This window comes from Epinephelus lanceolatus, chromosome 6 (genome assembly GCF_041903045.1).
Source record: "Epinephelus lanceolatus isolate andai-2023 chromosome 6, ASM4190304v1, whole genome shotgun sequence".
NCBI lineage: Eukaryota > Metazoa > Chordata > Actinopteri > Perciformes > Serranidae > Epinephelus > Epinephelus lanceolatus.
Window position 1 is genome coordinate 1,034,496 of NC_135739.1, and position 17,672 is coordinate 1,052,167.

The following is a 17,672-nucleotide window of genomic DNA, read 5'->3' on the forward strand; positions in this document are numbered from 1 at the left end:
TGACGACATGCTATACTATGACGTTTTTTCATGCTTAATGACGACATGCTATACTATGATCTTTTTTCATGATTTTTGACGACATGCTATACTATGACGTTTTTTCATGCTTAATGACGACATGCTATTCTATCACCTTTTTTCATGATTTAGGACGACATGCTATACTATGACATTTTTTCATGATTTTGGACGACATGCTATACTATGATCTTTTTTCATGATTTTTGACGACATGCTATACTATGACCTTTTTTCATGATTTTGGACGACATGCTATACTATGACGTTTTTTCATGATTAATGACGACATACTATACTATGACATTTTTTCATGATTAATGACGACATGCTATACTATCACCTTTTTTCATGATTTAGGACGACATGCTATACTATGATGTTTTTTCATGATTTTGGACGACATGCTATACTATGACGTTTTTTCATGATTTTGGACAACATGCTATACTATCACCTTTTTTCATGATTTTGGACGACATGCTATACTATCACCTTTTTTCATGATTTTGGACGACATGCTATACTATGACTTTTTTCATGATTAATGACGACATGCTATACTATGACGTTTTTTCATGCTTAATGATGACATGCTATACTATGACCTTTTTTCATGATTTTGGACGACATGCTATACTATGATGTTTTTTCATGATTAATGACGACATGCTATACTATGACGTTTTTTCATGCTTAATGACGACATGCTATACTATGACGTTTTTTCATGCTTAATGATGACATGCTATACTATGACCTTTTTTCATGATTTTGGACGACATGCTATACTATGACGTTTTTTCATGATTAATGACGACATGCTATACTATGACGTTTTTTCATGCTTAATGATGACATGCTATACTATGACCTTTTTTCATGATTTTGGACGACATGCTATACTATGACGTTTTTTCATGATTAATGACGACATGCTATACTATGACGTTTTTTCATGCTTAATGATGACATGCTATACTATGACCTTTTTTCATGATTTTGGACGACATGCTATACTATGATGTTTTTTCATGATTAATGACGACATGCTATACTATGACGTTTTTTCATGCTTAATGACGACATGCTTTTCTATCACCTTTTTTCATGATTTAGGACGACATGCTATACTATGACATTTTTTCATGATTTTGGACGACATGCTATACTATGATCTTTTTTCATGATTTTTGACGACATGCTATACTATGACCTTTTTTCATGATTTTGGACGACATGCTATACTATGACGTTTTTTCATGATTAATGACGACATACTATACTATGACATTTTTTCATGATTAATGACGACATGCTATACTATCACCTTTTTTCATGATTTAGGACGACATGCTATACTATGATGTTTTTTCATGATTTTGGACGACATGCTATACTATGACGTTTTTTCATGATTTTGGACAACATGCTATACTATCACCTTTTTTCATGATTTTGGACGACATGCTATACTATCACCTTTTTTCATGATTTTGGACGACATGCTATACTATGACTTTTTTCATGATTAATGACGACATGCTATACTATGACGTTTTTTCATGCTTAATGATGACATGCTATACTATGACCTTTTTTCATGATTTTGGACGACATGCTATACTATGACGTTTTTTCATGATTAATGACGACATGCTATACTATGACGTTTTTTCATGCTTAATGACGACATGCTATACTATGACGTTTTTTCATGCTTAATGATGACATGCTATACTATGACCTTTTTTCATGATTTTGGACGACATGCTATACTATGACGTTTTTTCATGATTAATGACGACATGCTATACTATGACGTTTTTTCATGCTTAATGATGACATGCTATACTATGACCTTTTTTCATGATTTTGGACGACATGCTATACTATGACGTTTTTTCATGATTAATGACGACATGCTATACTATGACGTTTTTTCATGCTTAATGATGACATGCTATACTATGACCTTTTTTCATGATTTTGGACGACATGCTATACTATGATGTTTTTTCATGATTAATGACGACATGCTATACTATGACGTTTTTTCATGCTTAATGACGACATGCTATACTATGACCTTTTTTCATGATTTTGGACAACATGCTATACTATGACGTTTTTTCATGATTTTGGACAACATGCTATACTATCACCTTTTTTCATGATTTTGGACGACATGCTATACTATCACCTTTTTTCATGATTTTGGACGACATGCTATACTATGACGTTTTTTCATGATTAATGACGACATGCTATACTATGACGTTTTTTCATGCTTAATGATGACATGCTATACTATGACCTTTTTTCATGATTTTGGACGACATGCTATACTATGACGTTTTTTCATGATTAATGACGACATGCTATACTATGACCTTTTTTCATGATTTTGGACGACATGCTATACTATGACGTTTTTTCATGATTTTTGATGACATGCTATACTATGACGTTTTTTCATGGTTTTTGATGACATGCTATACTATCACCTTTTTTCATGATTTTGGACGACATGCTATACTATGACGTTTTTTCATGATTAATGACGACATGCTATACTATGACCTTTTTTCATGATTTTGGACGACATGCTATACTATGATGTTTTTTCATGATTAATGATGACATGCTATACTATGACGTTTTTTCATGGTTTTTGATGACATGCTATACTATGACGTTTTTTCATGATTAATGACGACATGCTATACTATCACCTTTTTTCATGATTTAGGACGACATGCTATACTATGATGTTTTTTCATGATTTTGGACGACATGCTATACTATGATGTTTTTTCATGATTTTGGACGACATGCTATACTATGACGTTTTTTCATGCTTAATGACGACATGCTATTCTATCACCTTTTTTCATGATTTAGGACGACATGCTATACTATGATGTTTTTTCATGATTTTGGACGACATGCTATACTATGACGTCTTTTCATGATTTTGGATGACATGCTATACTATGATGTTTTTTCATGATTTTGGACGACATGCTATACTATGACGTCTTTTCATGATTTTGGACGACATGCTATACTATGACGTTTTTTCATGATTTTGGACGACATGCTATACTATGATGTTTTTTCATGATTTTGGACGACATGCTATACTATGACGTCTTTTCATGATTTTGGACGACATGCTATACTATGATGTTTTTTCATGATTTTGGACGACATGCTATACTATGACGTTTTTTCATGCTTAATGACGACATGCTATTCTATCACCTTTTTTCATGATTTAGGACAACATGCTATACTATGATGTTTTTTCATGATTTTGGACGACATGCTATACTATGACGTCTTTTCATGATTTTGGATGACATGCTATACTATGATGTTTTTTCATGATTTTGGACGACATGCTATACTATGATGTTTTTTCATGATTTTGTACAACATGCTATACTATGACGTTTTTTCATGCTTAATGACGACATGCTATTCTATCACCTTTTTTCATGATTTAGGACGACATGCTATACTATGATGTTTTTTCATGATTTTGGACGACATGCTATACTATGACGTCTTTTCATGATTTTGGATGACATGCTATACTATGACGTTTTTTCATGACTAATGACGACATGCTATACTATGACGTTTTTTCATGCTTAATGACGACATGCTATACTATGACGTTTTTTCATGATTTGTGACGACATGCTATACTATGACGTTTTTTCATGCTTAATGACGACATGCTATACTATGATGTTTTTTCATGATTTTGGACGACATGCTATACTATGACGTTTTTTCATGCTTAATGACGACATGCTATACTATGACCTTTTTTCATGATTTTGGACGACATGCTATACTATGACGTTTTTTCATGATTTTGTACAACATGCTATACTATGACGTTTTTTCATGCTTAATGACGACATGCTATTCTATCACCTTTTTTCATGATTTAGGACGACATGCTATACTATGATGTTTTTTCATGATTTTGGACGACATGCTATACTATGACGTCTTTTCATGATTTTGGATGACATGCTATACTATGATGTTTTTTCATGATTTTGGACGACATGCTATACAATGACGTTTTTTCATGATTTTGGACGACATGCTATACTATGACGTTTTTTCATGATTAATGACGACATGCTATACAATGATGTTTTTTCATGATTTTGGACGACATGCTATACTATGACGTCTTTTCATGATTTTGGATGACATGCTATACTATGATGTTTTTTCATGATTTTGGACGACATGCTATACTTTGATGTTTTTTCATGATTTTGGATGACATGCTATACTATGACGTTTTTTCATGATTCATGACGACATGCTATACTGTGACGTCTTTTCATGATTTTGGATGACATGCTATACTATGACGTTTTTTTCATGATTTTTGACGGCATTCTATACTATGACGTTTTTTTATGATTTTGGACGACATGCTATACTATGATGTTTTTTTCATGATTTTTGACGGCATTCTATACTATGACGTTTTTTTATGATTTTGGACGACATGCTATACTATGACGTTTTTTTCATGATTTTTGACGGCATTCTATACTATGACGTTTTTTCTTGATTTTGGATGACATGCTATACTATGACGTCTTTTCTTGATTTTTGATGACATGCTATACTATGATGTTTTTTCATGATTTTGGATGACATGCTATATAATAACGTTTTTTCATGGTTGCTGACGACATGCTATACTATGACGTTTTTTCATGATTTTGGACGACATAAAATACTCAGACTTTTTTTATGACATAAAAATTTTAACACTTCCAAAAGTAAATTCTCAATTGTAAAATTAATTTCAGAGGTTTTGATATGGAAGACCTTGGAAATTTATTCACTTCTGTGTAATATTAAACAGATAGCAAGTATTATTCCATAAGTATTTATTCACATCAAAGCAAAATTACAACAAAAACACACAAATTTACAGGCTTGATCAACTGAACTAATGACTAAGACACAGTGAGTGTGTGTATGTGTGTGTGTGTGTGTAGGAGACAAAGAGAAGGTGTATCTGGATGTAAGTTTCAATACATAAACACAAAATGACTGACAATAGACAAAACTAAAATGAAGATAGCCAAATGAAAGGTGACCACAGAGGATGGTGTTCTGAGCAAATCCAGCACTGACATTTTTGTTTTCATTTTTATAATACTATACATGCTATACTATGACGTTTTTTCATGGTTTATGACGACACTATGCTATTATAGTTTTTTCATACTGACTTTTTTATGACTTTAAGAAAATAATATACTGTGCGTTGAATTTTTTATTAGTTTTTTACAACATACTTTAATCTTTATTTTTTAATCACATATTTATTATACATTAAAGTATGATTTTTTGTGATGATTTTACATGTAGTTTACTTTACAGATTACAGTTTTTCATCCCCTAACTGTCCAGTGAAAACTATGTATCTCCAGATGTGTTGATTTTGAATGTTTGTGATAAAACTGAAGGACGAACGTAAATGAACTCCTTAAACACCCCCATGGATAAGCTGGAAAATGCAACATGCACATTAATGCAGCAGTAATATTGATCAAAAACTAACTCATACATTAGTAAAACACTGATAGCAAACAGTTTGCTGCGCTATTAATACTGAAGTTCAGTTTGTAGGATAAAGTGAGGTTAAACTTCAAAACACAAAACGACAATAATTTAACTATGATTCATTTTGTTCCAGTTAAACTCAGACTGTAAATGAAACACAGAGAATAAATCCTGTCCTTCTTCTTCAGTCCCGTGCAGAATAGTCCATATCCAGCTTCTTACAGTTTGTCTCTGTGTCTCTCTCAGATGACTCGGTGTACGAGTCTCCGGAGCCCTTCCTGACAGACGACACCACCGGTGGCTGCAACATCGCTCTGCCCCGCCTCTCCCTGCTGTCAGCCATGTTGCTCGCCCTCCTCCTCATGCTCATCCTCGCCTCCTCATAGCACCTCCTGTTCCTCTTCTTCTTCCTCCAGTTGGACTGATCGCCGTCTTCCCGTCACTCTGAGGAGAAAACCTGAGACAGGAAACAAATCCAGCCCTCCTCTCCCTGACCTCTGACCTTCACCTGAACGCCACTCAGCAGTGCAGCCAATCAGAGGCAGCTGAGGTCACTGGTGGGAGGAGCCTGGAGCTGCATACGGAGTCACTGCTGGAATCATCTTTGCTCTCTGATGGATGTTTCTGCTTCGACAGAGTCCAGACTCCCACGTTAAATTTAACACTTCCCAACCTGACATACAGACATACGTGTTTATGTATGTTTGGTTGTTTTACAGTTTTACAGTATATTTATCCAACTTCTGCCTCTTAAGTTCCTGACACTTGTTAGATGTTTTTTTTTATTCTGCCACCAAAATGAAACCTGAGTTTCAGTTCAGATGCCAAAACTTTACTTTGAGTAAAAGTACTTTGAGTCTAAATACATTTTTCTACATAACCCTTTTTTGTTTTTCTAAAAAAAGCCAAACTTAAAGGACCACACCAGCAGTTTAACATGTTTTAGGTGTTAACTATGAATCTACAAACCCTCAAAATTCATAAGCAGTTCTGTCGTGCAGATTCAATCACAAAGTGTCATCCTTTGGGACACCCAAAAGCTATAATAACCAGTGCAGGCGAGGCTGTCATCTTATATCATGTCTGTAACATTGCATAATGATCATGATCCATGATATTTTCTGAATCTTACAAAAGCTTTTGGATAAGTTAAGAGATGGCGCTGTCACTGTCGAAGCCCCTAAACATGATGTTTCTTTAATCTTGTGCCAGAACTTGACTCTGAGGCTGCTGTCAGCCCTAGAGTGGTCTCCTCTGGTCTGAATCAGGGACTCATGTTGTTCCAAAGTTGTATAATTGCCTAGAGTTGGTTCGTGTTCTCACGGCAGCATTTACAAGAGGACCAGATCAAATGCCTTGTGTGAGAAAGCTGCTCTTGATTGGTCAGAATTTCCATGTGGGAAAAATCCAGGAAGTAAAGCAAACGTTGAAGAAGAGTACACTTGCAAGATAAATGTGACACTTTCTAATGTCACAATGGAGGGACAACTACGCAGGTTGATTTTAGCGCTGCTCATCGTGGACTATATTGCTGTCATTGTTCATTTTAGTCAAACCATACAGTTTGAAAACGAGGCGCGGCTCCAACTAGAAAACAATGTTTTGATGCATTGGATGTGCTGAATGTGCATATTAAGGCAGTACAGGAGGAGGTGCACTGAGGGAGCAAACCAACTGGAGTTCGATTGAACTGAACCAAACACGGCAGGTGTAAACGCACCCTAAACCTACAAAACTTTAAGAACTTCAGGGTCTCCAAACAAGACGCTTTATGTCCCAACTCAACCTTCAGGTGTATTTTGGAGATTTAAATGTACTTCTTCAGCTGTTCCAGGCAGCGGCTGGTTTCATGTCAGAGCAGAATTACAATCTTTTAACAGAGGAGCGTTGTTGGAGTTTATTCCATCAATGTAAACATGATGGAATAAACATTCACTCTGCATTCATTTAATCTGACACTATTGATCAGAGGTATTTAACCTGCGTTATGCAGCAATAATGATAAAAAGCCAGAGCTGATGTTCTCTGTGATGTCTTTTACAATATGAGCAATAGTTTGCTGGTAATTTTTTATATTGTACAGTATGTAAATTAACAGAAATCAATGGCTGCCTGGAGAGAAAAATACATCAAAAACTGGGGAAAAAAACTTTAAAATAAATATGGAAACCCTGAAGTCCCAAAAGCATGCTTTTAAAATAAAATTAAATACCTTATTTCCTCAAATAAAAGTCGGATCTCTAATAATGGCTGGAGAAATAAAACAAAGAAGGATAAACTTGTGGTACCTGTTATATAATCACATGTACATCTCAGTACTTAATAAATCAATGAATAACGTCATGTTATTTACGCACTTTGGAGACCTCCTCTAAAACATGTTAATTTTCCAGCCAAACTGGATTTTGTAGTAACGTACATGAGCCACAAGACAGCCGTAGCTACTTTTGATTTATCGTATAGGAACTGAGCAAATATTTCACAATAAAAGCCTTGATAGGAAATTAAGGTATTCTGTCCACTGAAAGGCTTTTAATTTGGAATACATACAGGAAGTGTTGAATTTGTTTACAGCAAAATGCTGAAAAAATAGCAGATCAGAAAAGGAGGCTTCAAAATAAAATATGACCAAATATTTTTTATCAAACACTGTGAATTAGAAATGAATCTGATATCCTCTGCAGCTGAGCTAAATAATGAACAGAATAATATTTACAGTATATTCTTTTAAATATCCTACACAACATATTATGCTAATAATTTGATCTTGTTTACAAGCTTTAAAAAATACATTTTTAGGATTTTCAAGGGTCCATAAGTTCAGCTAAAACTTGCAAACACACTGATGTGGTCTTTCAGTACAACGTCTGACTAAATATGGTATACAATTAACAAAAATGTTATTTAAATCAGGAAATATCTGAGAAACCAGAGTAAATATCAGATTAAGCAGTCAGGGAGATGAGCATGTACAAACACCACTGACTTAATGAATCTTTTTGGTACCAAGTGACGTGAAAAACAAATTTTAGAAACACAGATTCGTACCAACTATTTACCTGAAACACGGCGGTCAGTGGAGTCCAGCTTCAGTCGGTTTCTCTGCAGAGAAATGAAACATATCAGGCTGATTATCATCTTTGATTCTTCATCACAGCTCTGGACTTCTTCATCAACAGACAGAACATCATCATCATCAGCAGCAGCAGCAGCAGCAGAAACAGACTCTAACAGACTTCAGTCAGAGCAGCGTTCACCAGCTCTCTGTTCTGCTGCAGCTGTTAGTTGTAACCTGGTTTGTCCCACAACATCAGTTTTATCTCTGAGACATTTTCACTGATGATACAGTCACAGAAACTGGACACAGCCGTCAAACACAACGCAGCAGCTCTACAAACCTGCTGCTACGACACATCCAACAGAGTCTGACATCTGAGTGACGACCGCTAAAAATACTGCTAACTCTGACATAGCTTCACAGTCACTGGGGACAGGCTAACAACAAGCTAATGTAGCTTCACAGCTCAATGCAGCAAGCTAATGTAGCTTCACAGACCTACTGGACAAGCTAACCTAGCTTGACAGACTTAATGGTAAAGCTAATGCAACTTCACAGACCGACTGGATGAGCTAACGTAGCTTTACAGACCGATGGGACGAGCTAGGGACAAGCTAACATGGCTTTAAAGATAGACCAGACAAGCTTATGTAGCTTTACAGACAGTAAAGAATAGCTACGGACAAGCTACGTAGCTTCACAGACCTACGTAATGAGCTAACATTCACAGAGTGACAAAACAAGCCAATGACAAGTTAGCAACTTCTCAGACCTACAGGAGCAATGTAGCTTAACAAACCTGCAGGGTAAGCTAACGTAGCTTTACAGTAAAGCAAGGTAATGTTTTACAATGCCACAGGACAACCTAACAATGACCTAAAATAACTTCCTAGACCTACAAGGGAAGGTATTGTAACTTCATAGACCTACAGTACAAGTTGACGTAGCCCCACAGACCTAGGGGATGAACTAATGTAGCTTGAAAGACAGATGGGACGAGCTAGGGAAAAGCTAATATAGCTTTAAAGACTGACCAGACAAGCTCATGTACCTTCACAGACCTAATGATAGAGCTAACATAGCTTCTCAGACCTGCAGGACAAATGTAACTTCACAGACCTGCAGGGTAAGCTAACGTAACTTTACAGTAAAACAAGGTAGTGTAGCTTCACAATACAAAAGGACAATTGAATGATGACCTTAAATAACTTCCTAGACCTACAAGGCAAGATAGCATAGCGTCAAAGATCTACGGTACAAGCTAACGTAGCTCCATATGCCAATACAATGGGCTAACATAGTGTCACAGTGCGACAGTACAAACTGAATTGGGCTTTACAGACCAACTAGACAAGCCAACAACAAGCTAATACAATTTCACAAACCTACAGGGCACACAGGGCTTTACGGACTTAGAGCATGAGCTAACACAGCTTCACGTGCCTATAAAACAGGCTAACATAGTTTCACTGAGCGACAGGATAAGGTAATGACAAGCTCACATAACTTCCCAGACCTATAAGACGAGCCAGTGTAGCTTCACAGACTTATGGGGCAAGCTAACGTAGCTTCACTGAGCAACAGGACAGCTTAAGACAAGCTACCATAACTTCCCACACCTATAGGATGCACTAATGTAGTTTCACAGACCAGTGGGACAAGCTAATGTAACTTTACAGACCTATGGGGCAAGTTAGCGTAGCTTCACAGACCTATAGAATAAGGAAATGTAGCTTCACAGACCTATAGAATGAAGGAAAGGAAACAGAAGGAAATGTAGCTTCACAGAGCGACAAGACACCCTAACAATAAGCTAGCATAACTTTCCAGACCTACAGGATGAGCTAATGTAGCCTCACAGACTGACAGGAAGAGCTAACAACAAGCTAACAAAGCTTCACATAAATAGAACAAGGTAATGTTGCTTCACTGAGCAACAGGACAACCAAAGACAAGCTAACATAACTTTCCAGACCTACAGGATGCACTAATGTAGTTTTACAGAGCGGTGGGACAAGCTAACGTAGCTTCACAGACCTATAGAATACGGAAACGGAGCTTCACAGAGCAACAAGACAACGTAACGATGAGCTAACATTACTTTCCAGACATACAGGTCGAGCTAATGTGGCTTCCCAGACCAATGAGACGAGCTAACAACAAACCAACAAAACATAAGGACAAGCTAAGGATGAGCTAACGTAGCTCCACAGACTGACAGATTATCACAAAAAGAATTACACGCGTAAATGTTCACCCTGAAATAGATTCATTTTCTAATAGTTTCTGTCGTTGTGGCTCATTTCTGTGACCGTAATCATCCTCAGTGTTGAATAAAGAAATAAATCAGATGAGACTGTTGTCTCTCTTTCTCTCAGCAGACGGCCTTTTTTTCTGTAAATCTGCCAAAGACTATTATTAAACTTTTCTATTAGCGGGAAAAGTCATACAGCAGCTACAGGGGTCATCCTGGCCCCGCCCACTTCTGCCATAGTGGGCGGGGTTATGTCTAGGGGAGGAGTCAAGTCGATTCTTTTTTTCTAAATCGTGTTGTCAAATAAAAACGAATGTTAAGTGCAAAACAAAAATGAAACAATCAAAAATGGCCTTTTTCCCACTGGTGCTGAATTTTTAGTGACTGACTGATTTGTTTTCTGGGAAACAGCGACACTGTGTGGTCGAGAAGACGCTTTCTTTTCTCTTCATCTCTTCATACTATCCCTCCATCTCCACTGATGGAGGAGGAGTGTGTCCTTGTGTGTGTGGACGAGCAGGGGCATGCTGGGAAATGCAGTATATATGTAACGAAGGCACTGTGATGGAGGATGGACGGCAGATGTAGCACTTGGACTCCTGTGGAGAAACAGACTGACTTTGTTTCCTCGTTTGGGACAAAAAGAGCGAAGTTTTTATTTTTCGTTTGTGCCATTTGTTTTTCTGTTTTAAAAAATGTAGGAGAAAATTCATATGAGATATGAAATCATGAAGGAATCAGTCGGATGTTTGTTGTTGTTGATGTTGTTGCTGTTGTTGTTGTTGTTGTTGTTTTTCTCCTTTATGTTCCTGCTTGCATCACAATGCATTCTGGTCCTTGTAGTCCTGTGCTTTCCAGTTCTGTTGAGGTGTAAGGGTTCGGTGGGTTTTACGGTCCATCGTCCTTTTCTGGGTTGATTTTCGTGTGGATGGAATCCGTTTTTCGTGGCGTAAGAAATGTTAAAGAAGCCGGAGGAAAGAAAAACTACAGAAAAAAGTTCTGAGCGGGAGTGAGACCTCCCTGCTGTCTCTGGTTTACAGTGTCTCTGAGAAGAAAATGTTTTTCTACATCCAAATGTCTGCATAATCTATTCTCTGAAAGACAAAAAAATCTGTTTTTGTATATTTTCTTATTGGATGCTTATAAAGTCCTGTTAAAGAATGCATTTATCTGATTGGCTAAAGAGCTAACGAGGGGTCAGAGGTCAGCGGGCCTCTTCAGGACATTTTTTTCTGCGCTGCATGAGCAGGAAAAATTAAACTTAAAAATACATTTACTGAATTAACTTTGAAGATGATTTCAGAGAGAAAATGTTAAGAAGTGTATGAATCTGTGTTTGATAAATTCACCAATAAAAAAAAAAACTTCCACTAAAAATGTTTTTCAGTCTTTGTCCAGTTTGTTTCCACTGAGAGCAAAGATCTCATTTGTATTAATGAAACAATACACTTAATATAATCCTTTGATTATGTTTAAGATGTTTACTGTATGAACTGCTGGGTGATTGATCTGTTATATTTCATCGTCAGGATGTTTGTATGTAAAAATCTGAATCAGAACGTGACAGTTTAGAGCAGGTTTGCTCTTACTGTCGTATAAAGTGACTGGAAATGGAATTCTCAGCCAAAATACTCACAGTTGTACGTACGACACAGGATTTAACAACTTCCCAAAACATAGTTTAACAAAATACATCATTGAATTAGAATTTATAAATCTATAAATCCGACACGTAGAGTAAAAGAGTCAGAGGTGAAATGTGTGTTTTCTATATTAAGATACAGAAATATGTTAAAGTTATATTTTAATTCAGGACAAAAAGTGACAGTCAGCTGGTTTCAGTGTTTGTCAGGTAAAAAGACAAACAGGTTTCAACTAAAACAACTACAACTTATTCAGATCTGTAAATTACATTTATAATATAACTTTGTTATGTTAAGTTTCTGGCTCTGTGTCGGCGGCAGCCTGTTTGAGTTGTTTTAAAAACTGGGCCCAGTGTGTGACACTGACCGGACCAGGGAACCCACTGGTTGTTCTGATTTGGGAACAGTAATTGTTGTTACTATAATGTGAAGCGTTCTCTGGCACAAGAATTTCCTTTGGGATAATAACGTTCTGTAAATTGACTTGAAAATATATATTTCTATTGTCAAGGTGAAGATTATCGTTCAATATGAGTTTTTTTTTTGACAACTAGTGAAACACAGTCTATTAAATTATATATATTCATTTTATTTCGTTTCATTTTCTAGAAATTTAGACAACATATATTTCAATATTAAATATTAAATGTCAGTTTGCTTCATGGCTGTTATTTGCTTCCATATTTAACTGCTTTTCTACATTCTGTAAAATAATAACAGCTACTTTAGAGTAACCACTGAATATCTATTCATGTGCGGATCATTTTCTTCTTTAATGTATTTAATATTTGGTTTCAGTTCCTGTGCAACAGCTGTCCTCTCACACTTGTGGAGACACCACAGCTGAGCTGATATTATTTTTAACAAATATCACCATGAAACTTTCTCCAGTTCATAACTCACTGTAAGACAATGACTTTTGTTTTTTAAGTTTTTAAACATTTTATGTTTAAATATGCAAATAAGTCATTTTCAAATTGAATATGCACCTTATGTATAAATTTGTAGAACAGAAATCTGAACTAAAATAAACCTAAATTTAAATTCAAGAAATTCAATTTTTTTGAGGTTTTCTTTCTGCTGGTCTGAAAGACGACATGTTATGAAGGTAAAATAGCCCAAAATCTCAAAACTGATGTGTGCATGAATAAAGAGTGTGTCTTCTTCAATAAACACAAGAAACTAAACATTAAAGAAAAGTAAAAAAAAGTTTCCATCACACCCAACACACTTTGCATAAAGGGTCAAAGTAATCAGATTACACGAGTAAAACAGGGAGTATTTCAGCTGAACTCACCGAGTCATGATGACGACCATCGATCAGCTGCAGGTTCAGACTGTCGACCATCATCTGAAAAAAACCGCAGACGCTCTCAGTTACCAGTTTATTAGGAACAGACAGTTAAAACTTTCTGTCTGTGTCTCCAAAATAAATCCTCTCGTTATGTTTTTAATCATTTAGAGTTTGACACATGGTCCTGCTGCACCGTCACAACACAACACATCATGGACTAAACATTCAGAGGAAACTGAACCAGGAACTGTTTCTGTGTCACATGTGTACCATCATCTTCCTCAGCTGTCTTCATCAGACAGCTCAGAGAGCTGCAGACAAACACAGAAGAAGAAGAAGAGAAAGAGGAAGAAGAAGATGGCAGCCCTCCAGCCATCAGCACACTTTCAACATATTGTCATTATTATCTCACGATGAGGTCAGCGGGTGTTTCTTCTTCTCTGTTTTCTGGAGAGCTGCCACGCTGCTGCTGCTGGAGGTCAACTGTTTCTGGCAGAACGCCCGGACAGCACGCCTCCTGTCAGCCAATCAGAGAGCCCAACCAGCACACCTCCTGTCAGCCAATGAAAGAAGAGAACAGACAGTGGTGGACAGTAACTAAGTAAATTCATTTTAAAGTACAGTTTTGAGGTATTTGTATTTCTGCTTCCTGTCACTTCCTGATTGAAGACAGGAAGGCAGACGCTGCTTGGCACACACATTTCAGAGGACCTCTCATGGACTCTACATCCTGAGGACGCTCAGGAGGGTAAACCTGTCCCAACAACTTCTGGTGTCGTCCTACAGCTGCTCCACTGAGAGTGTCCTCACATACATGTGGTACGCCACCTGACAAGTCTCTGCGACACCACAGACCATCATGCACCAGCAGCTAGCTGCCCTGAGGTCTGGACTATGAAGCAGGGTTTGGAGTTAGTGAGGTACCTTCAGGGTTAACTCTGGGTTTTCAGTGCTATGAAGCTGGTTCTCTTTTTCCCAGGATACATCGCCATGGTAACTGATGCTGAACAGCTGACCTGATCACAGCCTGTCAACACCCCGACCTCTGACCAATCAGATCACTGAAGACAAAAGTATCAATGAACGAAAGTGTGGAGTGACAGGTAAAATCAGGAGCCTGGATGATGTTACAGGTCAGTTGGTTTTAAATCAAACACAGATCGTTCACACACTGAACACATGATTTAACTGATGTCAGGTTTATTTGAGTGGCAGTGACAGTGTTGATATTTGACACTGTGATTCAGCAGAATAACATGAGACACCTGTGTGATGATAAAACATGCTCACACTGTAAACCAGCTCCTGTTATTATAAATGACACACGTCAGTCATGAACTGCTCTTTACTTCAGAAACGTTACTTGAAAGTCAAAGTTACGTTCATAGTTGATAACCAGCTGCAGTAGTGACGGGTTAGTCCGACTGATAACCACAAGATTTCCTGAGGAAGATGAACTGGCTTCGTAGCGAAGGCCTCTGGTCGACATCTCCGCCTCCCAGCGTCTGCAGAAAACACAGAACATCCTAAAAGTCCATCCTGCTCATCAGCTGTTTGACCTCCTGCTGCAGGTCAAAACATGAATCAGGAGACTGATGAACAGTCTCCATCCCACCTGAAGAGAACCCACTGAAACACAGAACCGTTCTTTTACTTCAGTGCAGTAACTTCTTGTATGTGCGAAAATGTGTATGAGCACTTTCTTTTTTATCCCATTTTAAGCACATGCGTTGGTGATGAGTGTGTGAAGTGTATCTGCAAATGTGTAAATGTGAGTGGAATGAAGGCATTTATTTATATTTATTACTATTTATGACTTATTTTCATATGTGAGCCCAGGCTTTGAGTGCACCTGAATTTCATTGTGCAGTGACAAGAAAGAAATCTGAATCTTCAGAGGGAAATGTAGTTTTTATAGCTGCAGGTTTTTTTCATATCGATATTTTTAAGCTCAAAACATGACGAGATTTTAAAATGTGACATAACAATTAGAGACAATTCAACCCCACGATAAATAAAACAGTTAAGATAAGCTTCACTGAAACTAACAACCATGAGCTGTTGCTGACACATTAATGTGCTGCTTCTGAGTCAGTGATCAGGATCCAGTGATATCAGATGTAAAACCAGACTCCACTGACAACAACAGTCTTCGTCTTCTTCTGCCGTGCGTCCTTAGACCTTCGGCTCCGTTGACACAAGCCAGTCCAGTGTTTCACCGTCCAGGTCAGTTAGACCACGACTGCCATTCGGTGCAGCTGGCTATTATGTGTTCCACAGTTTGTAGTGGGTCCCCACATTCACAGTGGGCATTGTCCACAAGACCCCATTTTTGCATCGCTGTCCCAAAGCGTCCTACGCCCGTCCTCAGGCGGTTGAGGGTTGTCCATTGCTTCAGGGCAGCTGCTGGCCGGGAACATCTGTGGGGTCTTCAGTGTAGTGGTGGAGCCTTGATGGTTCTGCTGACTTCCACTGGTCCCTCCATCTTGCCTTGACCCAGGCAGCCTTGGAGGTATCAGACGGTGTTGCATGGTGCAGTTCCTGGGTGTGTGTGTGGCAAAGGGGCGCCAGGACTTGAGACGAGTGGTGTCTCCGTGGCGATATTGTGGAGGAGGTCAAAAATCACTTGTCTGTGCCTTTTAAGCAACACCAGCGAGGGCAGACACTTGGTTTGTGGCTCATAGGCAGTTGCAGACAGTCCGTAGGGTGGCGTTGAGTGCGGTGTCCAGCCTCCTGACATGGGGCTACGGTACCAGACTGAAACACCAAGGCCTCAGAGGAAATGCGCAGTGTCTTTGTCGAGGTCGCTTCCTTGTTTTTGAGGTGGAACATTGATGTTACAGTCTTGTCAGCACCGAGTTGGGGGAGATGAAGACTGCCTCCACATGGCCTCCCCCACTGAAGACACCTGTTCAACACACACACACACACACACACACACACACACAGTGCGATCGATACAGCGATCAGCAGACGGATCAGAGGCTGTTATTTGTGTCTGAGCTGCTCTGATTGCAGAGACGTTTAACTGTCCAATCAGAGTGCAGAAATGAAAGTGGTCTGAGGTCAGCCTGAAGGACGACGAGGAGACAACAGAGACTCTGAGCTGCACTGAAGCTTCACTGAGACAGGGCGAACGCCACAGGACGAGGTGAGGAGTAAGATATGTTAACACTGTAACCATGGCAACACGGCAGGACGTACTGACATCAGAACATCTGAGGAGCTCTCTCTCCTGATTCGTTGGTTCTGTCATCTTATTAAAGTCTAGGTAAAGAAAAAAGTTCATTAAACTGTGACACAGACGACTGAAGTCAGGTCTGTCAAAATAACACGTTAAAAACATTAACGCTGATTAACGGCAGGCCGCGGTGCCCTTTGACCCGCTGCGTCACTGAAGGCAGACGTAACTGACAGGAAGCTCACAGACACACAGGAAGGAGGTCACTGAGGCTGATTCATCACGCAGGATGTTAAACACACGCAGGTTTACATGTGTTTCTGCTCGTTGACTCTTTGATGCTCGTTTAATATGAAGCGACAGAAACGTGTCTGAACTTCAGGAATTCATTCGAAAGATTTCAGTGAAAACTTTGTGACAGGAAGTTCCTCCTCCTCCAAGCGTCACATGACTGATCAAAGCCGCTCGCCACAGGAGAGCTGGACTCCTATTGGCTGCTGTCGGATTACAGTCCCAGTAACAGACTGGTTTCAGACTCTAATAAATCCTCTTTACTTTTAGTTCTTTCTTTTCTTTTGAACATTTTCAGCATCTTCTTTTAA

General features: G+C 38.3%; 1 protein-coding gene across 1 annotated transcript in view; it reads left to right on the top strand.

The window, feature by feature from the left end:
• efna2b (ephrin-A2b) overlaps positions 1-10,521 on the top strand; it is a 134,193-nt gene extending 123,672 nt beyond the window's left edge. The window contains exon 4 of the mRNA XM_033622794.2: positions 5,887-10,521. Within this exon, the coding sequence (XP_033478685.1) occupies positions 5,887-6,026 (140 nt within the window). The 3' untranslated portion in view covers positions 6,027-10,521. The remainder of the gene's footprint in view (positions 1-5,886) is intronic.
• The last annotated feature ends 7,151 nt before the right edge of the window (positions 10,522-17,672 follow it).